We start from the raw sequence: 24,387 nt of genomic DNA, 5'->3' as shown, positions 1-24,387 counted from the left end.
AACTCTCCCATTCACCATTGCAACAAAAAGAATAAAATACCTAGGAATAAACCTGCCTAAGGAGGCAAAAGATCTGTATGCAGAAAACTTTAAGACATTGATGAAAGAAATCAATGACGACACAAACAGATGGAGGGACATACCATGTACCTGGATTGGAAGAATCAACATCGTGAAAATGACTGTACTACCCAAAGCAATTTACAGATTCAGTGCAATCCCAATCAAATTACCAATGGCATTTTTCACAGAACTAGAGCAAGAAATCTTACAATTTGTATAGAAACGCAAAAGACCCCGAATAGCCAAAGCAATCTTGAGAAGGAAAAATGGAGTTGATGGAATCAGGCTTCCTGACTTCAAACTGTACTACAAGGCCATAGTGATCAAGACAGTATGGTACTGGCACAAAAATAGAAAGGAAGATCAATGGAATAGAATAGAGAACTCAGAAGTAAGCCCAAACACATATGGGCACCTTATCTTTGACAAAGGAGGCACGAGTATACAATGGAAAAAAGACAGCCTCTTCAATAAGTGGTGCTGGGAAAATTGGACAGCAACATGTAAAAGAATGAAATTAGAACACTTCCTAACACCATACACAAAAATAAACTCCAAATGGATTAAAGACCTACATGTAAGGCAAGACACTATAAAACTCCTAGAGGAAAACATAGGCAGAACACTCTATGACATACATCAAAGCAAGATCCTTTTTGACCCACCTCCTAGAATCATGGAAATAAAATCAAGAATAAACAAATGGGACCTCATGAAACTTAAAAGCTTTTGCACAGTGAAAGAAACCATAAACAAGACTAAAAGGCAACCCTCAGAAGGGGAAAAAATAATTGCCTATGAAGCAATGGACAAAGGATTAACCTCCAAAATATACAAGCAGCTCATGAAGCTTAATACCAAAAAAGCAAATAACCCAATCCACAAATGGGCGGAAGACCTAAATAGGCATTTCTCCAAAGAAGACATACAGATGGCCAACAAACACATGAAAAGATGCTCAACATCACTCATCATCAGAGAAATGCAAATCAAAGCCACAATGAGGTATCACCTCACACCAGTCAGAATGGCCATCATCACAAAATCTGGAAACCACAAATGTTGGAGAGGGTGTGGAGAAAAGGGAACTCTCCTGCACTGTTGGTGGGACTGTAAGTTGGTACAGCCACTATGGAAAACAATTTGGAGGTTCCTTCAAAAACTACAAATAGAACTACCATATGATCCAGTAATCCCACTCCTGGGCATATACCCAAAGAAAACCATAATCCCAAAAGAAACTTGTACCATAATGTTTATTGCAGCACTATTTACAATAGCCAGGACATGGAAGCAACCTAAATGCCCATCAACAAATGAATGGGTACAGAAGATGTGGCATATATTTACAATGGAATATTACTCAGCTATAAAAAGGGATGAGATGGAGCTATATGTAATGAGGTGGATAGAACTACAATCTGTCATACAGAGTGAAGTAAGTCAGAAAGAGAAGGACAAATATTGTATGCTAACTCACATATACGGAATCTAAAAATGGTACTGATGAGCTCAGTGACAAGAACAAGGATGCAGATACAGAGAATGGACTGGAGAACTCGAGGTATGGGAGGGGGCGGGGGGTGAAGGGGAAACTGAGACGAAGCGAGAGAGTAGCACAGACATATATATACTACCAACTGTAAAATAGTCAGTGGGAAGTTGATGTATAACAAAGGGAGTCCAACTCGAGGATGGAAGATGCCTTAGAGGACTGGGGCCAGGAGGGTGGGGGGACTCGAGGTGGGGGAGTCAAGGAAGGGAGGGAATACGGGGATATGTGTATAAAAACAGATGATAGAACCTGGTGTACCCCCCCAAAAAAAAATTAAAAAAAAAATTAAATAAATAAATAAATAAATAAAGTCAAGCCAACTTTGAGAAGTTTCCCCTTGATTGAAAAATAAGACTCATAAGGTCAGATGAGCTTTTCTCCTTTGACTAGGAAGAAGAGAATATTCAGAGACTGGAAGTTAAAACTTTTCCTGAGAACAAGAGGGCAGTTGTAGCATTTCCTAAATTCACAGCAGTGGTGTTTCGTACAATTGTATGGGCACTTTCAGTTTCAAAGATCCTTTTTTGGGAGATGGGTGGAATTTAAATAATTCTTTCCATCGTTCATTAGTATATAACTTTTCCACATATTTTTGGGGGTTCTACAGAAGTATTATCAGTTCCTTGAAGGCAGAGGATGTTTCTGACACATCTTAGCTTCTCCAAGTGCTGGAAGAGTAGCGCTTACTATAAGGACCAGGTACTGTGCATGAGCTCTTTTAACTTTCATAAAAATCTATGAGGGAGGAACTAGTATTACTCTAGTTTTATCAATGAGGAAACAGAGGCACGAGCTACACAGCTCCAGTGAGAAGCAGAGTTGGAACTGACTCCACTTGGCTGATTAACCAGGTTAGCTAGACCTTGCCCTAGTGTCCTGCAGCACTTGCCTTCAGTGAGCAGGTAAGGTGCTTTCTGGAGAGACAGATCTGGGACTGCATGGAGCTTACAGAATAGGTTGTATGACTTCTTGCTAATAAATGTTTGTTGAATTTGACCAGAGGCTATTACTGGTCATTGTAATATACCATCTGGATCAAGATTGTGGAGAAGCCCTATAGCTTAACCTGTCTCAACTGTTGGAAGCTACTGATGTCTGCCCAAAAGAAACTAATAACAATAAGTTGACTTAGATTAATTTGTAATCTTCTTCTTCCTTAGTTATCTCCAGCAGGAAGAAATCTAGTCCCAGAGAGTCAATGTCTTCTGAAGATTTATCATGTTCTTCTGTGTGGTCACTACTGGGGCTGTGGTCGCTCACATGAAGCCCTCCTTGCAATGTACAAGCATTTGGAACAAGGCCTATGAGCTAAAAGTTCAAACAACCAGCAATTAGAAATTGACTGTTGTCTCCAGGGGCTGCAGATCTCTTGGGTATTCCCAGTTCCAAATGGGAAGGGAGCTATGATCAAAGCCACTGAGGTTAAAATGACTATAGCTATCAGGATGGGCCCTCCCCCTTCTTTTTGGTTCACTGTCAGGGAAACCTTGCCCCAGGGACACCGTCTATCTCTTTCTCTGCTATCTCAGTTGTCCCCATTGGCTGCTCCCCTATCTGAAGTAACTCCAAGTTCCAAAACACCAGAGAGTTTTGGCCTAACTGGTTGCTTCATATCATAAGTAATCTGGTAATTGCTTGTGGATTGCAGATCTGTTTAGATTTTGTGGTGAGAAGCACAGAACTAGTACTTTTTAAATGTCTTAAAAAGTGAGAAAATATATAAATTATCAAACACAATAATGTGTTGAGTCTGTGTTATCCAAAACAATTGATGAAACGATAGACCGTACTCTCCAGACTGATTTCACACAAACTTTTAAGTTTTAATTTCACAATAATTTGAAAAGTGATATGCATATTTAAGGTAAAATTTGGAGTTTCTCTTTCTCTCCTAGTCCATCTGAAACAATGCTAATAGAACTTTATAGAACATTCTAACCTGTGCTATCCAATGAGATAGCCAGCCACTAGTCACATGTGATTACTGAGCACTTAAAATGTGGCTAATGCAACTGAGGAACTGAATTTTAAATTTTATTTATTTTCATTAATTTAAATGTAGTCACTGGCGAGTTGTGGCTACCATATTGGTCAGAATAGATCTAGAATATGGTGATGACCTTATAACAGGAGAGTCTATGCTACGTTGCAGCCACAACAAACGCTAAAATCTTGGTGATTTATAAGAACAAAGATTTATTTTTGCTTGTGTTATATACCCATCTGGCATTGGCTTAGGACCCAGGTGGATAAAGTAGCCACCATCTGACATGTTGCCAGTCACTAGGGAGTGCCTTGTACCAGTACTTAAATTTTCTGGACCGGAGGGGACGAACATCACTTCTGCTAACACCTCACTGATGAGTCACACAGCCCCACCTGGCCAGGGAGTCCGGCATGTGGTCCTCATCCTGCGCTGGGGGCAAGGAGCTTCAGCAATGACTGTCACAGACATCAGCTTCCTTTTCAAAATACAGAGGAATTTCCCAAGGGTTCAAGAAAGAAGTATTTCCTGTGTTTTCCTGAAAAGTGGAGAGTTGAGTTTCTTTAGAATTCAATTATTCTTCACCTCATGGATACTCATTAGCACAGATGTATTAAAAGCAGGTGAAGGGTGGAAAGTAAAACTCCAACATTTTGATAAAAAGAAAAAGAGACTTTATATAAGTTAGCTCTGACAACAGTCAGCATGTCCTTTTAGTTTATACATAGAAATTCATTTCATATGAAGCTGTGCAGTGTAAGGAATAGTCAGTGGATTGGTTTTTATATGTTTGGGATGAGAACGGAATGGAAAGGAAATTATTTGTTATTTTTCAGAATAGAAGGTACATTTTTCACTAGCAGGGAATAAAAAGCCCTATTCTTTAAAAATAATAATCTCCTCATTAGGAACATTTGTGGATTGTGGTTGCCTTAAAAAAATGAAACAATTTAAATGTTATCTAGACAATGGATTCTTTCCAGACCATACTGTGGAATCATAAAATCATCTAGTCCAATATTTAATAGCATGTCTTGATGCTTCCTAGAATATCTACAATATTGCTTGAATACTCAAGACCTGGGGGGCCCCACCACCTGATAGACTTCCTGTGAAGCAGGAGTGATGGTTTCCTGAGAACAAATGCTTCAATAGCAAGACATAGAAAGATAGCTCTCGGCTGCCAGTAACAGACTGCACCAGTTACAAATGCAGACCAAGCCCTTGTAAGTAATATTCACGATGATGATGATTTTGTGATATGCTGAGAATGTCAGATTTTAGCATTATGAGGGTATTACAGATCTTAGAATGTAATTGAACGAAAATGATGCTCGAGAGAAATTTTGGAGTAAATGTGCAAATTAGATGACCTAGTATAAAGTAGAATTGCTTAAGTCATTCTGTTCCTTAGTAAAACACAATCAAGTAAGCCTTTTTTTTCTTTTCTTTTTTCTTTTTTTTGGCTGCACGTGCGGCATGTGGAATCTTAGTTCCCTGACCAGGGATGATGGAACCCATGCCCCCTGCAGTGGAAGTGTGGAGTCTTAGCCGCTGGACCTCCAGGAAAGTCCCTGAGCATGTAAGCCATTTATGCAGCGGAGCATTTGTTTTTAGTTTCTGAGATCTATTTGGGTCTACAACTGCTGGCATGGAAAGGAAAAGAAGGCTGCAAAGACTGAACAAACAACATGCACTGTGGTAGCCTTTATTTAAAAATTGTGAGCTAACTACAGTTGTAGTGTTCTCATTTACCATTCTGATGGCATAATAAACTGGGAGAACATTAACACAACTTCAAGAAGGCATCAAAAAACCTGTAAACAAACATACACACCACACATGCGCGCACATATACAACATACACGCACACAAAGATTATAGTCTAAACAATTAAAAGTGATGAAGAAAAGCTTTGAATGCTCTAAATCAAATTTAAAACGCTTTATTATAATAGACTGTGGCAATACTGTGGCTATATGAAAAATACTATAACTGCTTAAAAAGCAAAAAGAAAAATACTGGCAATTTGAAACTAGCAGCAAGAAGCAGATAAAAATAGAATGGAAGAGAACATAAGACTAAGTAACATCAAAATCCTAATGTTGATATTGTGTAGGATTGCACTGAAGTAATTTAAAATTGGTTCTTAAGGAACTCTCAGTAAGTCCCTTGAAATATTAAACTGCTGCACTTTACAAACAGTGGAAAAGAAAAAAGTATTTGGAATGTTACACACACACAGAGGAAATGTATTAGGCATATCAGTTTATGGTCTTTGTTTATGACCTTCGAAAAGTTTTATAAAGAAAAATTTAAGTGCCAATGTAGTGAAAGAAAGTTAAAAAATCCCTAAAGATGCAAGTCTGAGTGCATTTATCAGGTTAAGACTAGATTTCAAGGTTTGGGGCAAGGCATGACTGATGCACGTTCAAGAAGAAAAACCTCGTGGAATCCATAAGGCAGGCAGAGTTCTCTGGATCGTGTTTAAAAATGACGGTATATTAAACTCAGACTATCCTGAATGAGATTCCAAAGTATGTGGAGTTCTACAGCTGAAATCTGTTTCATAGTGGCCAATAAATAAGACTAACTTTTCAGCAAACTGTTTTTTTCATACATTCAAACACAAAAATCTTTACCACACATGCAGAGCTGATATTCTAAAACAGCACAGCACAAATATGAATCCTGGTTTCAGAAAAAAAGCACATTAACAAGGATTTTTTTCCATGGGTTCTTATAAAAATGTCTGAAGCGGCTAGACATCTTCAAAGAGGGGATAGGTTTAGATTTCCTACTGATTTTGGAAGAAAGGAGATTCTATTTTCCTAAGGAAGCCAGTCATCCATGAGCAGGAGACATGTCTTCAGAATCTAAGACGTGTCATGTTCCTAATGCTTAAACTCGTGGCAAGTCCAGATCCAGAAAAACTGGCAGGTGGCACAAGGGATGGATGTGAAAGGTTCAAATGTCTATACTGTACTTTGGAAACAGTGTGCCTCACAAGTTAAAATGGCTCAACTGCCTGCAGAATGAAGTGCTACAGGACTGGAGAAGACCTGGTTCTTTGGAGGGGGAGCTGGGAGGAGACCCCATCTCCAAACCCTCTGGGCAGGGCTGTGACCACAGGGCCTTATTTTTCATGAGTGCTTTCAGCTGGGGAATTTATGATTTTGCCCAGATAAAGCTTCCTTTTGGTTGCTTTTTCTCTAAAATCAATTGGTCAGGAAAGTTACTGGTGATTTTCCAAAATGAAATCTAGTATCTTAAGGTGCCAGCTAAGTTAAATTAATGCCCATCAGTAACGCTGCTGGGTACCAACCACTGTTGCTGAAGAATCAACCCCCAAATGACCTAACTAAATAACCTATCACACTAGGTGCTTTTACTATCTTGGGTTTTTGGAGCTTTAGAGAAATAGTCTTGGTAATATGACTTAGAAACTGCTTCTCTCTGGCTGTGTTTCACTCTTCCTCCTCTTCTTCTTCCCCTTCTCCTTCTCCTTCCTCCATGGTTTCCACAATGAGCTCTGCTGTGCAGGTGGCTTCTCCAAGACTGTTGACCGCTTTGCAGGTGTACTTGGCATCATCATCCCCGCAAACGTCGCTAATGATTAAAGAGCAGTTCCCATCCTCATCGTAGTCTATCTGGAAGTGGCGGGACTCCCTGATTGACTGGTCATCTTTGAACCAGACGACCTCAGGGTCTGGGTATCCTGCATCACAGGGAGGGAACACAAGTTGCAGAAACTATTATTTAAAATTTCTTATCAGGGACTTCCCTGGTGGCACAGTGGTTAAGAATCCACCTGCCAATGCAGGGGACATGGGTTCAATCCCTGGGCCGGGAAGATCCCACATGCCGCAGAGCAACTAAGCCCATGTGCCACAACTACCAAAGCCCACGTGCCTAGAGCCTGTGCTCCGCAACAAGAGAAGCCACCGCTCTGAGAAACCTGTGCATCACAACGAAGAGTAGCCCCTACTCGCCGCAGCTAGAGAAAGCCCACGCGCAGCAACGGGGACCTAACACAGCCAAAAATAAAAATAAATTAAAAAAAAAATTTCTTATCAGTTCACTCAAGCTCTTGAGCTACCTCTATTGATTAAGGGGGTAAAGGGGAAAAAAAATTATGAGGTTGGCTTTTAGCATCTGCTTAGATATTTGCATTTGAATAGAGGCATGTACTGTAAATGCTAGATAAACTATTGTACAGGCATCCCATTTCTCATCCATGTAGGGCTTGTACCACCTCCCACCTTAATACAGATATAGATTACTCTCCAGAACACTGCCCCAACTCCAACCACATGCCTAGAGCTAAATGTCTTCTTGGATTAAAAGAAAATTTTTTTACCATCTATAAAAGTTGAACTTAAATAAATTTAAATTAAAAAATGAGAGTCAGAAAAAATGGGCACAAGGGATCTTTTGGGGGTGGTGGAAATGTTTAAAAATTGGATTGTGGTGATGATTGCACAATTCTGTACATTTCTAAAAATAACTGAATTGTATACTTAAAATGGGTGAATTTTATGGTATATAAATTATAATTCAAAGGTGATAACAGACCTGTGAAACATAAATTAGAGGAACTGATAATACTGCTAAGAAAAAGAAAGCAGTATTTGTCTTAATCTGATCCAAAAACAGAGAACCTGCCTGGAGCTAACTGGAAACTGACCACATTGATTACCCTCATTTTATGCAGTCGTCATGCTGTTGCCAAGTTCAGCATTAAAATATATATGTTTTATGCCTTTAAAAACATATAATAATTCTAACTGACTTGTTTTTAAATTTTGGAGAAGTTGTTTTATAGGGCAAAGTTGTAGCCCCAACTGGAACAAAAATTATATATAAGAACTTAAAAATTCTAACATTCTTTTCAAGTAGAATTTTTTTATCAAACAAGTAAGGCAGATACCAAGAAAATAATTCCAAAGAGAAAAGTAAGCAAAAAGATAGTTCTTATGAGATAATATTTTCTAAAAAATAAAGGAAAAAGTACAGAATTTAAGACCCAAAGACAATGGTGATGCTGAGAGCTACACGCAGTGGCCCCAGAGCTCTCAGTAGAACCCGCAATCTGAGCACTGCCACACTAGCAAAGGCAGCACATCCACTTTTTTAAAAAATTGAATGAAAAAAAAGAAAAATTATGGTAGGTGGGGCATTTATAAGGCATCTTGATAATATAGTGATGCAGGAGAAAAACTGTTTTTTCATTCCTACCTTTGGGTTACTTTACCCAAAAGGCATTATCCAGCCACACTGCTGGAGAATCTTACAAAGTGGGAGGCATGGTTTGTTCTGACTGCTGTCCTGCACTGTGCTGCTTTGGGGGAGTTGGTCCTACTGAAACGGGAGATGGCCCCACTCTGGCTGGCCCACAACAGTCACAGACCCGAAGCAAAGAGGCCTGTATCATCTTGCCACGTATCTTTCTAGAATGTTTCAGTCTGTTGAAACTGAAATGCTATGTGTCACCAACGCTGCTGACTTCCCAGGTGCTACGCTAAGATCCCTTAGGGTCCCTCGAGCTGTAACAACTCACTGTGGCCACGTTATTTCTGGCAAGCAGAGAGGCATGGGGAAGACAGCACAGGGGCCTGGATCCCAACTTCCCTCAGGGTGAAGTCATACCGTACTCTCTCTGCACTTATCACTCCCACAACTTTTCCCTTGAGTCCGTGACATCTTTAACAGCCTGGAAAGGTTTCGCCTTTCCACATGTCGTCTCACAGAGTCTCCAGAGCCGCTCAGAGCATCAGACACTGTCTTACAGATGAGGGCCTGAGGCTCAGGAGAGCTAAGTCACCGCCCGAGGTCACAGAGCCCTATGATGAATAGCAGAGCTGTCTTCTCTGCATCCTAAGCTCTGCGCCAGCCTTCCTTTGAGAGCCTTTTGTGGGCAGTTCACATGCTTCCCAGAAGCTTGCAAAGCTTTAAGCACGTTCCATAGCCAAATAGGTCCAAGATAAGCCACTTTTAACTTGGGTCTAGTGGCTGATGTAAATAGGTGAAATATCAGATGTGCCCTCAGCGAGTCAACGGGTAGAGTAGAGCTGTGGGCCAACTCCTCCCAACCTGTTTTCCCTCACAGCCCGGCTGTTCTAGGACTGACATCTTGCCGAGGGCATACGGTAGGGCCCCACCAGCCAGCCATACCCCTTTTGTAGGTACAGGAAGAACAGCTACAAACTCACCTTCAATCTTGCAGTCAAATCTAGCAGCACTTCCCTCCACAACTTCTAAATCACGAATGGTCTTAGAAAAGTAGGGTTTCACATGGGGCTTTTCCTCAGCGACAGCCTCAAGGAAAGCTTGGGAGACATCTTCTAGAAGACAGAGAAGAGGGTACAGTCATTTTGTTATTCCTTGTTCTCTCCTCCTCCCTGGTTTAAAAAAGCTGACTTTTTTAAAGTTGTTATAATTTAGCAAATAATGAGGCTTAGAGGACTGAATCATAGGCACACCTTTCTCCTGGGGACAGGCTGGCCTGCTGCCAAAAGATTCTGGCAGAAGACAGAACTGTGACCAAACTGGGGAAATGTTTGGACTCCCCCCTCCCTTATGCTGACACATTGAAAAAGGAAATAATCTTTAAAAAGGATTTTTGGCTGCATTTCATGCCGTTTTAAGATTCAGTTGAGGGTATCTAAGAAGGACGGAAGCACATCGGCCCACCTGATCTCTGTACCCTCTCTGCCCTCCTCTGGCAGCAGCAGGCCCTTCATCTGCTCCTTGGAAGGGAAAAGCCAGATCCTAGAGGCATCTTCGACTTGCCAGTAGCTCTATTCTCCACACGGATACTGCCTTCACAGCGCATGACTGTGGACCAGGGCTTGGGATTGGTCCAGGGGAAAGCCATAACTTGGAGTGGTTCTTGATCCTCTCCTTCCCTTTCAAGCTATTTCTGGGTCATCTGGGGGGTGGCAGGGGTGGCGCAGGAGGGACCAGGCCCATGTGCAGCAGGCTCGGTCCCCAGCTACAGCAAGCAGCCTCACCAGTCACCCTGTCTTGTGCACAAAGGGATCTAGACTCCGCTTCTCACCTTCGGATCCCAAAAGCATCAGGCAGTCGGGGGTGGAGGAGTGTCTCAGGCCAAATGAGGCACCTCACCATGATGAGGGCCAGACCCTACATGCACCTGAAACAGGAAGAGGCTGAGGCCTTCACTGAGGAGACGGAAGGGGCCGCATCTCAAAGACGGAGGGCAAGTAACTAACCCTGTTGGTCTCTCGGAGGGGCCCTGCCAATCACCGTCTACCCAGTTCAAACAACATGTTTCAGCAGAGGAAAAGGACCAAAAAATATACACTATAAGAGTCAATGTTTGTTTAAAAGGAAAACACAAGGACACGTTAAAAAAAAAAAAGGGATATTTTTTAAAAGTACACTACTAGATGGGATTTTTATTTTATGTTTGCCTATAATTATATAAGCATTGCTTTTGTAATGAGAAAAAAGGAAACTTTTAATAAAGCCTTTGCTAATCCTTACATAAAATGTAAGGAAAAGATTAGCAGAGACCATCTAGTTCTATTAGACAAATAATAACTTTCCTTCTGAAAATAGTTAAACCTAAGGTGAAACAATTAAAGAATAATTACTAGATTTAGTAATTATTGTCAGGGCACTGTAAAAGTAGTTTTGAATTTTTCCTTGTAGGTTGTACTATTAAAAAAAAAACCCACCTTAAAAAAAAAACCCTCTAAATGCCCCTCCATCCCCCAACCCTTCCTTTTTCACCATCTGGCTGGAGAAAATCTTCTTGGAGCTCCTTACCTTCAGATTCTAGTTTTTCTGCATTGAGTGGGCTGGTTGGTGACCCTGATGAAGATTTCCTGCCACTGAGCCCTGAGATCATTGCCATAGAGGACAGTCTTCCAATGGCTCTCACAGCATTGCCCGTTTTCTGGAAAATAGACACTGGCGTTGGACTCAGGCGGTGTCCCTGGTTGCAGCCGGGCAGCAGAGCTCAGGGAGAAGAGCCCAGCCCCGGAGAAGCAGCCGCGCCTGAAGCGGAGCCTCCCGAGTGCCGCGGCTCTGCCAGAGGAGTGAGCCCAGCCTGGCCCTGCTCAGCACTGTCAGCGTGTCAGAAGATGTGCGGAGAATGGAATGGGGCCTGGAACCGATGCGTGCGTTCATGTGACTAAACAAGGTCAACATGAGACAAAAACCCTTTTCATACTGTGCTTCAACTCCCATAAAAGGGATAGTTTATATAAAGCAACTGCAGGCTGAGACAGCTCCAAAGACTTATTGCTGCTGGGGCCCAGTGGGGCTGTTTCTCGTAAAACAATGCTAGTGATGGCATTGTAATTGGCCAAGAGAATAGTTATTACGGACCCCACAGGTCCTGTTGGGGGAGAAAAGAAAAAAAGGTCTTCTACTGACCACAGGCAAGTTGCTTAACCTCTCTGGGCTTCAGTCTCCTTCTCTGTGTAAGGAGGGGGTTGGACAAGATGATCTCCAAGGTCTCATTTGGTTCTGTTTATGATTCAGATACTTAAGAGATTTCGAGAAACACTCTGGCTGGCCCCAGTGCAAGTCTACAGTGAAGTTCTGGAGGGGTGTTCTTCCCTGATGTACACCCAGGCATCAAAAAGCAGCACCCAAAGAAATGAAAAGCACAGCACTTTTCTGAGTCGAGGCACCTTGGGAGAGGACAGAATTTCTACGGAAAAAGATGCCAGCACTTGAAACTTTCCTTTGTGTCGTGAAAATTCTACCAAGCATAGGATTTAGGTCAAGAAATCCCCAATAATACACATTGTGTCTGTGTTTCTCACCTTTAAGTAAAGATTCTCACCGTTTTTCTAAGGTCAGCGGAATGACTAAGATAAGCAACTAAGGCATAACCAACGCTTGCCAGCCCTGCACCCAAAGCATCTTTCGAGGCATCCAGATGCCGTGCATCTAGGGAGCAAATGTCACCACAGACTGGCTGCTGAGAGAGGAAGGAAACAGCCTGTACACAGGCAAACGGCCGGCACTCAGCCCCTGGACCTCAAATGGTGCTGCAAAGCCATTTTCCTACCGAATTAACTTCGTACACTCAAGTATTTCAGGCAAGCCTCACAATCTTGGACTATCTGAAAAGCCAGTAGACTTCAGATAGAAAATTATTTCAAAAGAATTTCAGGGTGCTAGGGAATCACACAGAAATTGCGTGTGTGTGTGTGTGCACGCACGCGTGTGCAGGCGTGCGTGGTTTAAGCAGAGACCTCCCGCTGTGAGCACACCCGCTTTCCTGTTATGTCACATCCCACACCTGCTGCAGGCTACTCTCATGCCCTCTCGACAGGCATTCCACCTTGCCCTGTGCTCTGGCCATCCACCCTCTCCCATATACACGGTGGGGTGTGGTTAGGCTTCTGGCCCACTGGCCCACAGTGAAGCTGGGGCCCTCTGAAAAGAACCCAGGAGGCCCCTGGTGGAGGTAATGAGGGGGGAAGGAGATGATGAGGGGGGAGGGAGGTGAGGGATGATGACCCACTGATGGAACTGTGTGCAGAGGCCCTGCGGCCTGGCAGACTGAGACCACCCGGCAACTTGCATGCTCTTCTGGGAGAAGCTGCGACTGGAGACATCATTGATCTGTTTATTCTGCTAGCTGGAGTGTGGAGATACGCAGCTCTTCCCAGGGGAGGTTACCCTGACCTCAGAAACGGGTAGAGGTGGTGCCAGCCACAGCAGCCCTCCCTACGAGTCCACGTCGGACCAGACTACTTCCTAACCAGTCAAACTCTCAGACTCAGCCCTTCTCAGCTCTCCATTCCCTTCATCCAGCACACATTGGTTAGCCCTAGGCCAGGAGTCTCTAAATTCAGAGGGTTTGTTCCTAACAAGGGACGGGTTAGTTCTCTAAGCACTTATTACTCCATGACCGTGTACAAGTCATTTCCCCTCTCTGGGCCTCGTGGTTGGACCAGGAGACTCGAATCCCCCTGTAGCTCTACTCTTATACAGAAACACTATGTTTGAGACACTCGAATGTGTAGCAGGGAACACTCCCCTTAAGCCTAAGGCTCCCTAATCCCAAACACCTGGATGCAGGACTGTCTCCACTTTCATGGTATGGAATGATGAAGTTTTTCCTCTTCTATTAGCAAAATGACTAATATGAAGCTATGAGGACAAGGCAAATCAAAGTGCTACAATATTTCAGAAGAGATAGCAAATAACAAACAAATAGACCACACATTGGGGGAAATTTTCCATCAGATGGAGCAATAGACCATATAATTTCTAAAACGGGGAGAAATGTAAGTGCTCACTAAGGAAAATCTTAAAAATAACCTACACATCAGAGGTCAATCTTGGGAAGCTGATTCGTGGAAAAAAAAGTTTGTGGGGAATTTACGTGTCAGAACTGGAAAAGAAACGTATCTGTATGTTCTAGCCTTCCCGTTTCATGCCTTTGAACTGAAAATTGGTTGCTGCTTTACTAACCAAGACTTTTGGAAAATTTTAAAACATCAAAAAAGAAAGTTTCAATTCTTGGTAAGTTCCATCCTTGTCTTGAGGAAGCCTTTTTCTTGTTGGAATGCAATTGCCAAGGCTGGCCTCCTGTGTTCCAGGCAGGAAGGGTCTATAACGGCTTCCCTAACATAGCACAGACTCCCTCCCCTGGGACAGCCAGCGAGGGTGACTAACCAGCCTGGTTTCCCAGGACGCAGGGATTTCCCAGGATGAGGGTCTTTCCGGGATAAAGCTGAGACAGGCCCTGGAAAACCTCGGCAAGATGATAATCCTAGAGCCAGCCAGCCGTCATGGGCCCTACATACACACTAACAGCCCCCAGACTACAGTTTCCCCTGAGAATGCATATTATCTCAATGTGATGGCCAAGACTGCTCCATGCTATGCTGAGTCAAAAACCTTCCTCCCCGAGGCCCTTTGGTCCATACTGCTGAAGTCTGTGGTTCTCAGAGAATAAAGACAGCTGCTCACAAGCCTCCAATTCCTAGTTCTTTGCCTCCATTTTGCAGGCAGAAGCTCTGTTATTCTGCTCAACTTACCCACCCTCAATGCTACTACTCACCAGCATGTCTTTTCAACATTCTTTTGATACAAATAAAAAACCCACCCTCTTTCAGAATTGCTTCCTTCTAAGATCGATACTACAACCAGCCATCTCTCTGCTGCTGGCTGGGATTTGTTCCCATGTTACTTCCTTCCCCGTCTGTGAAAACCACACCAGCATGGTCACACGGAAGCTGTTCTCACGCGGCTGTAGAGCGTTCTGGACCGCCTGCGCCTGACCTGGCCCTCTCCCTCCACCACAGCACACCCCGTCCTATTCGCCTCCACTCCACTCTGCCTCACGACCCAGAACCTCAGCTGCTCTGAGAGGGAACCCCCCCATTCCAGGGGTGCTAAAGTCCTGGTATCCGGAGTTTAAAATGTGGAAGACATTTTCCTAGGGAAGAAATGTAACACAAGAGGCTGAGATGCGGCTGAACTATCACCAGTGACATTACGCTTCGGGGACATCATGTGTCAAGTGGGAGTCTGTAGACTACTTTTTCACGTAGTTTTGTGAACCCTAACCACTGTTTCTGTGGAGAAGCCATTTCCAAATGCTGCTCCTATATGAAAATAGGAAATTAATGTTCCTTCGCTGAATTCTACCCTTTTCTTTCCCTTCTCATTTTCAGAAAGTTTTATAGCTAATAACACTGTAAACAACAAGAAAAAAAAGTAAGTGATTAAAATATCACCACGAATTACGGTTTCCTGACCCATCTGACTGAAAAATTCCACTTATTTGCTCTCCCATTTCCTTATCTCTTCTCGGCGCCTATCCCCTGGGTTTAGACTCTTCCTGGCTTTGGTTCACCAGCAGATGTGTGGATGCTTCCAGAAGCCTGAAGTGATAAGGCTGCCCTTTGACCCACAGCCTCACCCAAGCAAAACCCAGTGAGATTCCCGGCTCGAAGAACTGCCTCGCCCCCACATCAGTCACCCTATCCGCTCCAGAAATACCGCTATTTCTTTGAGATCTACTGGCCACAGGGTCATTAATAAAGCCAACCTTTGCTTTTTTGGCCCCCTTGTTGTTCTGTTTTCTTAAAAGAATATTTGCTACTCTGGTTTCACTGGATCCTAATGGCACCAGAGGGTAAGGTAAGTGGCACAGGTGTTCCAACTCACCAGGTACTCAAGGGAGGCCAGGAGAGCCACCCAAACCTTCAGATGGGGGCTAACCAAGAATGGACCCCCACTTCAGGGAGTCCACTGAGATATGCGGGGGTGTGGTTTAGTCACTCTGTGTGGCATTTCTCCAGTGTTCCAGTGCCCCTAAAATGGTAACTTCCTTTTCCTCTGCCACAAAGGCAAGGTCTAAATGCCCCGGTCCCCTGAATGCCCAGCTAAAGGATGGCTCCTGTCAGGCCAGCCTGACCAGGGTGAGGTCCAGTTCCCACCTCTGAGCCCTTTCCTCCGTCGGTGCCGTCATCCCCTCCTCTCTGTGTTCTACCCATGTTCCATGGCCAACTTCAAACTCCTGCCCTTGGCAGCCTCTCCTCACAGCCACGTCCAGCTGCAGTGTGGCTGGCTCCAGTGTCTGTGCACACTCACATATATGGGCATGCAGAAATATAGCGCTCGTTTATAGTTCCTGCTGTGCGTTATGTCCTTTTATGTCTACTGGCTTCAGGTCCCCGTTACACTATACATTCCTTGAGTATAGAAACCATGTACCCTCCAGTAGCCCAGGAATTTTCTACTACTAGTAGTGATAATAAAAATAAAATAGATGATGATAAGTTCTCTGTGGTTTTGGATGGTAATTTTCTCCATCCGTTGACAATCACAGGCAATCTGTGTCGTTAAACTGTGTGTCATTCAGACCGTGTACGCTGCAGCCAGGCTTTCCCACTTACTAGCTGTGATCCGGGGTGACTTTCCTAACCTTTCTCTGCCTTGTTTGTCTGAGAATTGGGGATAACAATACACCTGCCTCCCAGGATTAAAAGACCATGCATAGAAAGTGCCTTGCATGTTCCCGGACGCATGGCCAGCCCTCCGCACATACTGGCTACTCAGCTCGTTTAGGAACACTTACTATGTGCCAGGCCACGTGCTGAAGGCCAGATGATTGTTACCTCATATAATTCTCACAACAATGCTGCGATTTGGCACCACTCATATCCCCATTTTGTAGATGAGAAAACGAAGGCACAGCAAGGTTAAGTAACTTGCCTAAGGACATGTAGCTAGTAACATACGCCCTCCCCATGTCTCTCCCATGTCTCTCTTTTGTAGATCATGTGCCCACCTCCTTCACTGTAAAGAAATGTAAGACCATCACGCTACCTACAAGGAGATCACATCCTCCAGGGTTGCCAAATAGTCCTAAAGGTGACATTGCAAATCCCTAGCCACGAACACATGAAATGTCAGTCTTGATCCCAGACTATTTCAGAAACAGATGTGCACATTTTTGGAGTGAGGCCAGGGCAAGTTGGGAATGAGGGTAGCTTGAATAAAGCAATTACGAGGGGCAACATCCCAGTCCAGAGTGACCCCTGGTTACCTGCCATTTCCTTCTTGCCATGTACTTCTTCATCCGGTCCTTGGAGAGCTTCTTGGCCTCCATGTTCTTGGTGTCTTTCATCAGCCATGGATGCTGAAGGCACTGGGTACAGTCCAATCGGTTTCTGACAGAGGCAGAGATCAGAGGGTTTCTGAGCAGAAGGGGACCTCAGAGACCGCTGACCAGCTCAGAGGCAGGAGGTCAGCTGTCCCTAGTCACACAGGGCAGAGCCCATGGCTCTCTCTTCCCAGTGCATCCCCTGTGCTGAGAGTCTCTGTGCTCCTGGTCTTTCCCTCTCTTGATGGGTTACACTGACTAGACCCAGAATAGATGAGTGTTAAGAAGGCCTAAGCACCAGTCAGCAACTGCAGGCTCATGACCTGCCCATGGGGCCTAGGGAGGCCAAGTACTGGCGGGCGGCATGTCTGGCACCATATTCCAGAGTGGGGTCACTCTGCTGGTCACACGGGAGCTGGGACCGTGGAGGCCCAGTCTTGCCTCCTTGTCTGATGGAGGGAAGAGGGAAACCTTAGGCCCAAATCTTCGAGCATCAGTGAATTCTCAAGTCTTATGGTGCGGCTGACTATCAGGTTTTTCCTGTCAAAACTCAAAGAGGTATGTCCTTTGTACAGCCTGTGAATTATGACAACCTTAGAACTGCACTGAAACTGATTTAATCTTCTGAAAGCTCTGGGAATCTAGAAATATTTCAGGGCCATAACCTTAACTGTAACAGTACTAATAAAGTCTAACGTACCAAGTGCTAACATATGTAGAAAAATGAGTAACAGTAAATTTGCTAAATATAGCAAAATGTAGTGATCTTTAGATAAGGCGATATGGATTATTTTAATTTTCTTATATTCAAAATTTGTACAATTTACATGTATTAATTTATAATAGAAAAACATTTTAAAAAGTGCTGATAGATGGAGATTTCTGTCTGAAGAAATGCTGAGTCTGAGTTTATGGGAATCTAGTGTCTTGATCTATATGAAATCAATTCTTTGGTGAGCCCATTTTACGAGCACAGAAGAGCTAACACATTAATGAGTGAACTCAAGGTCAGATGAGAAAACAGGGTATATATGTAATACCTCATTTACCAAATCTTGGGTGAATGAAGCCTGATGGGCAAAAGCCGTCCGTGGACCAGCGTTATTAGGAAGGAGGTCTGCATCTCCCTGAGGCACCTCGGGGTGGGGATCCCTCGCAGCGGAAGGGAATCTAGGCCCCCCACACCATCCAGATCCTCCTTGGGTCATGCCTACTTCTGATACAAAGACTGGGTCAGCAAAATGCTTTTTAGCTGACCTCGCCATCAAGGAGTGTGGAATGTCTCCCCTGGAGGAGTTTGGCCCTGAGCTGGCCAAAGAGGACCAAGAGGTGGGTACATAACCAGAAAGCCAGACAGAACCACTTAGAGACCCTCCAGCCTCGCTCCTTTACGCAACTGTGCTCTCCGGGCCCGAACAGATTTCTCCCAGAGGGGACAAGACGACCGACGGCCTCAGGGGGGCCTGCGGGCCAGGCAGACAGGGCAGAACCTAGGCCACAACGTCCCCTGGCGCGTGCAGAGCCTCCGGGCTGCCCCGCCGCCTTCCTCTGGCACACCGCCCATTTCAACACCACCTCCTGGGAAAAGCTTACGGCTGCTCCTATTGCCACACACAGCTCCGCGGGGCCCCTGGAGCCGGGCCTTGCATCATGTGGCCCCCTGTTCACAGAGCGGGGGAGAAGCCCGGCAGCCGTCCTTCCCCCGGGGCAGGCCAGCCCTCCCAGCACACACACAGCCCGTCTCCCCTTCCTGCTTGAACACAGCTGCTTCCACCACCAGTGAATTCTCTCCAGTCACACCAAGACCCCTCAACCTCCCCCCTCTGCTGCTCCAACCTCCATCCTCCTCTCACGGAAACACTGACTGCGGGCCTTGGGCATCTGACCTTTCCTCACAGCCTCAGGCCTCCTGACGTGCGCAGATGCTTTATACAGTCACCCACTGACCACCTGGGCAGCTCCCCGCAGCCCCAGAAGGTGGAGGTGGGGAACCTCACGGTCTGCACTCTTGTAGGGGACAGAGGCGGAGCTGGGAGAGGGATGGGCCCAGTGGCCTGCGATCACAGCCTAACGGGTCAGTGGTGGAAGGTACCTGGCCACACACAGGCAGGCAGTTCCTACATAATACAGACACGAAATAAGCATCAAGCCAGAACCGCTAGGGGTATGATCAGGACCCGCAAACAGGGTGCCTCCCCTGCAACCCCAGAAGGGGGGAGCGAAGACTTCAGCAGGGCTGCTGCAGGCCACAGCTGCGCACAGAAAATAGAAGAGGCTGTCGCCACGCACACGCAAGCGGCCTCTCCGGCAGCACTCAGTCAAAGGGTTGCTTTTCAAGTGAGTTTTTTGTGCTTCTAGAGACAGGAGAGTGTCCGGCACTAGGGGCTCTGGGGAGCAGGGCCCGCGTGCACGTAATGCCCACCCTCCCCCTCAGGTGTGGAGGGGCCCAGGACAGGGAGCGGAGGTCCCTGCCACTGGACCCCAGTCCAGGGAGTGGGGGGGCGGGAAAGACTGAAATCTCAATGCATTACTTCATATCTTTCTTCAGCAAGTTGCTGATAAAATCCTTGGCGTCATCGGAGATCTCATCGAAGGCCTCGTCGTCGAAGTCCCAGGTGGCCGAGGTAACATTGGCTAAGGTTTCGTTATCGCTGTCACCCATGAAGGGGGACAGTCCACTGACCCTGGGGGATGAGAAAGGAGACCGGTGAGTGGGGGAGGTGGGCAGGGAGGGCTGTCCCCACTGGCAGGGGGGCGCTCGCTGAGGTCAGAGGTGAGGGCACCCCTACCACCCCCGCACCTGCCTCTCCCCCCACCCGGGAAAGAAGAGAGGGTGGCTCTCAGCCTCTGCTCTGTCGCTCACTGCACTTCTGGGGTGACAACCACCCTCACCACCATGCCTGTCCCGATGCCTCCCACCTCTCACCCTCAGCACCAAGAACGGGGCCAGGCCACGCCGGGCTCAGCAAGGGCGTGTCCACGAGTCTGCAGTGTGGGTTTGGTGACTCATCTGCACTTGAGTTCGGTGGGCCTGAGGCATTGAGGCCAAACCAGAAAGCCTCCCTCAGAAGAGCCAGGACCTGTTCATTCGCTGGGTGACCTTGGACAATTCCCCTGCTTTCTCTGTGTCAGCTTCCTCCTCTGTTAGATGGATAGCCTGCTACTTAACCATGGAGCGATTGCCACGCCACCTCTCCCTGCTCTCCTTCTCCTGCGTCCTCCCCATCACGACAGCAGACATCTATCACACATTTACTATATGCTGTGCACTGGGCAGAGAGCTAAAGTAGATGGACTCGCTCCATCCTAACGCAGGTAATTCATTACTTTGTGTAGCAGATAAGGAAATGGAGGCACCAGGTGGGGTTGAGTCACTTGCCCAAGGATTCGCAGTCAGTGAGTCTGTTTCTTAACGGCTACTTTGTGCAATCATTTCTAAGAAGATGAAGTAAATCACAGTGTACAGCACTGGCAGGGGGCCTGGGCTGCAGAAGGAGCTTGGTCTGTGCCCACCGCTATCATACAGTTCTTCTGCACACAGTCCACCCCCATCGCCCCATCAATCTGTGATCTCGGGAGTGACTCATTTACCAATAGCGTAACCCAAATAAAATTTGAAAGGTAAAATATCTCAAAGCCGAATGGAACAGATTTCACCTCTCACCTCTGGGCACCTCATCTTCACCCCAACCACCCAGCCCTCCACTCAGCCTGACCTAGGGCCAGCCTCCTGGGCCTTAGAAGAGCCCCACTCTTGGTTTAGTGCTCTGCCGTCATCATTTTGAAATTCTTCACAATGTGTGCACAAGTCATCCCACCTTTTTATGCTGCACTGGGCCCCACAAATGATGTACCTGGTCCTGCCCTGTCTCCACCTGAGCCCCACAGGATGGATCTAGGGCCCTCATGCCATCAACCTTCCAAGCTGAGGCTTCACTAGCATTCCTTTTGCCAAATCCATCATCATAAACAATAACGCAAACCCTTTAGGACCTGTTTTGGCATCCAGGAGGCCTCAGCGTATGAAATACACCCGTCCCTGAAAACCACGTTTTACAAAACAAAAATCCATTGAAATACTGCAAGAAAAGCTTGCCATGGGAGGAAGCCTCTGGTAAGAATCTTCATTAAAAAAACAAAAAAAAGAGCTTTTTCAGTGTGAATTATCTCACCCTAATCAACATATTTGTGCTTTTGAAGAAGAGAGTTTTATAGATGGCATTAAAATTTCTTAAAGCAAGACACCAGTCTGTGTTTTGAGAAGGCATGGAGATAACCATTCTTGATCACATGACAATGAGGGAAGGGTAGACCTCACCAGGCCCGAGTCTGCGCTGTCATATGCTATTCCTTTCGCTCTCTGGGCCTCAGCTTCCCCTCTTATACACCAAGGGTACTGGGCTAGAATTCCTCAGGGCTCCCAGGAAGCCCCTAGGCTTAACAGGTCCCAACAAGAAGCAGCCTGACTCTTGCCTGCCAGCTGCATCCTTCATTCTGTCTCTGCATTTTCCATTTGAAACAAAGGGGAAAGTCCTAGAGCACTCCAAGAGATTTCGGGAAAAGCAAACAACCCTGCTGTGGAATGCTGAAAGGCCCCCTTCTGTAAACCTCCTTTCCTAATTAGGAACTGTAATCCTGCAAAGATAGGGCTTAATCTCTGTGATGTTCATAGCCAGGGAGAGCCTCCTCGCCTCTGGCCTCTCTCACTCCTTCCTGCCTGGCAGCCCATCCATCTGGCCCCCCCAACCCCGCGCCCCCGCCGCCTTGGCTGGCTCCTCGCCTGCCCCAGCTTCCCCAGCATTCCCCCTGATAAACAGGACAGCTCTAAAATAAAACTTGCAAAATATGCAGAGCATGATGACAAAGAGAGTATTCGAATTTTAATAATGCCGTTTCTTGGTGGTGGGATTTTGCAGAATTTTTAAACTTTTTTCTTGGGCTTTGTCTTTATTGCTAGAATTTGCATAGGATCATATATGGTTGGGTTATTCAACCCAGTCAACAAACATAATAACTCTAGCATTAAAAAGACAACGACTCACCTCTTTTCCTAGTCTTATCTAGATTTAACTGAAGGGGATCAGAGTATATCACCCCAAAATACGAACTCTGGCATAAAAATTGCCTTGAGCCGAAGGCAATTAGCCCTTTGTCCTCCCTCTTTCTGTCTAGAAGCAGCACATAAATTTCTCTTTAAGGTGACATAAATGTCCATTTGCTCTGTTTGTCCAGTTCTTCTCTTACCAGGAAGAAAAGAAAGACTCTCATCTGCGTATCAGATCTTGCTATACATTTCCTAGTCACCTTGTCACAATTTACCCCCTCCAGAAGCTCCAAACCCTTTTTCCTTTGTCTAGTTATTTCTATATAATTTATCACTCTTTGTTAAAGTAGTATATAAGTCCCCAATTTTAAATGCACCTTGAGTCACATTTCTTTATGAACACCTGTGCATAATTAAATCTGTTTTCTTTGTGTTAATCTGTCTTTTGTCAGTTTGATTTGCAGCCCCCCAAGAACTGAACCTACGAGGTGGAGGAAAGCGTTTCCTCCCCAGCATAACCAATGAATTTCTTTGGTTTTCACAAAATTGTAATCAGTGTGGGCAAGTTCTTAGATGCTCTACTCTTTCTTCACTTCAAATTGTCTTTCACAAGTGTATAGAGAGTCCTAATGTTCATTTTTAATGGTTGAATATTAGTCTTTGTGCTAACAAGTCAACAAAGGACACGAGTGCAGGGTGTTCTAATTTCTTAATTCTTAATCTCTTACTGCAGCCAGACCTCACAAGGGGATCTGATACAGAGGCCTGTTCTGCTCCCAGGACAGAACATCAGGAGACAGAATGCAGAAATGCCTCTTGAACTACACTTTCTCTACAGTGTTTTTTAAGCAGCAAATGACCCCACTGCATGAATGGCCAGCAAAGGGGACCCTACATCTGCCAGCAGAACTACTGAGCACTTAGGAAGCGGTTAGTCTTTTATCCCATTTTAGCCTTGGGATACTCATTCCCTGGTGCGGTGGGAAGAGCTGGGCATCGTTTTGTGCAGCAGCGTAGGACAGTGAGACGCAGGGTTTAGTCATGTTAACCACAGCCCAAGTCCCTGGAGAGCAAAACCTGCAGGCGGTGTCTGGGCCTGGTGTGGATGTGGGGAGCCTAGAGGTCTCAGGAGCTAGAATCAGAGAGCACGTCCGGACTCAGCAGCTAAGAGGGCAGAGGCAGCCCTGGGTGGAGCTACTGGATCCCTCTGAAGAGCCCTGCGTCCAAATCTGAGTCTGAGTAGGTACCTGATGTTTGGGCACTGGGACTTCTCCCCAGCTCACCAGGTTGCTGTCCCCAGAAGTCAGACTGCAGACGGGGATGAACCTGGCTCTCTGGACCATGGTGCATGCTCACAAATGGGCTGAGACAGGAAGTCCGCTGCTGAACACAGCAGGAAGACGGTAGGGAGAAAACAGAGGGGAGGCGTGGGGGAGGGGAGGAGGAGAAGGAATTCTGGAGTAGGGGTGAGGGCAGGACACAGGGAAGGGTTTGTGTGTCCCCACAGCCAGTGAGGGAACACCAAGTCCCAGGAAATGGGGGGGGAGGGAGATAGGAGAGGGAAGGAGCTCTCAGAAGAGGAGGCAGGGCTTAGAATGTCCTCACGGTTGAAGTGTGGCTCAGAGAGCCCAGTCCTCTCCCCTCCCGCCAATGGGTGTTGCTAACAGCAGAAGTCTCCAGCAGACTCACAAAATCTGCTATCTCCCTTCAGAATCAGGGGTGAGAGGGTAGGGACCCCACAACCCCGCCTGCTGTATCTCTGCCCTGCCTGGGGACCCTGGGTGGGCAATGGGGCCAGGTCTCCTGTGTCATGACAGGATCCGCCCTGATCTCCCTGAGGGGGTGAGAAGGAGTTCCTTCAGCAAAGTCAAAACAACCTACGGGACACAGCTGCTCACTCAGGAGGTGCTCACCAAACATGTGCTGAGGCGAACATCTGTTATCACCTGCCCCCCAACTCCCCATCTCTCACTAGCCCCAGAAAGGAGACGGGGGTCCTCTGGTACAAACAAGGAAGGTGACCCTGACAAGGACTGCCAGACAGACAACCGAGCTCAAAGAGAGGGATGGAGGAGGCACGAGGGCCGCCGGAGAACCTCTTCCAGGGGCTTCCAGCAGCGGCTCCAGAATTC

The 24,387-nt window shown here is 45.9% G+C and overlaps 1 protein-coding gene across 10 annotated transcripts in view; it reads right to left on the bottom strand.

The window, feature by feature from the left end:
- Positions 1-5,294: 5,294 nt before the first annotated feature.
- The window catches only part of MYLK (myosin light chain kinase), a 258,615-nt gene continuing 239,522 nt past the window's right edge, over positions 5,295-24,387 (bottom strand). For 9 of the 10 annotated variants that reach the window (XM_057696224.1, XM_057696227.1, XM_057696226.1 and 6 more), the window contains 5 exons: positions 19,743-19,895; positions 17,155-17,278; positions 11,397-11,526; positions 9,815-9,946; positions 5,295-7,320 (listed from right to left, as the gene is read on the bottom strand). In XM_057696224.1, coding sequence (XP_057552207.1) covers positions 7,070-7,320; positions 9,815-9,946; positions 11,397-11,526; positions 17,155-17,278; positions 19,743-19,895 — 790 coding nt within the window. In that variant the 3' untranslated portion in view covers positions 5,295-7,069. The remainder of the gene's footprint in view (positions 7,321-9,814; positions 9,947-11,396; positions 11,527-17,154; positions 17,279-19,742; positions 19,896-24,387) is intronic. The other variant, XM_057696223.1, reaches the window with a different exon arrangement.

The sequence above is a fragment of the Hippopotamus amphibius genome, chromosome 10, assembly GCF_030028045.1.
Source record: "Hippopotamus amphibius kiboko isolate mHipAmp2 chromosome 10, mHipAmp2.hap2, whole genome shotgun sequence".
NCBI classification, from domain to species: Eukaryota; Metazoa; Chordata; class Mammalia; order Artiodactyla; family Hippopotamidae; genus Hippopotamus; species Hippopotamus amphibius.
Note: the sequence above shows the minus strand (reverse complement) of the source record. Positions and strands in the feature narration are given on the sequence as shown.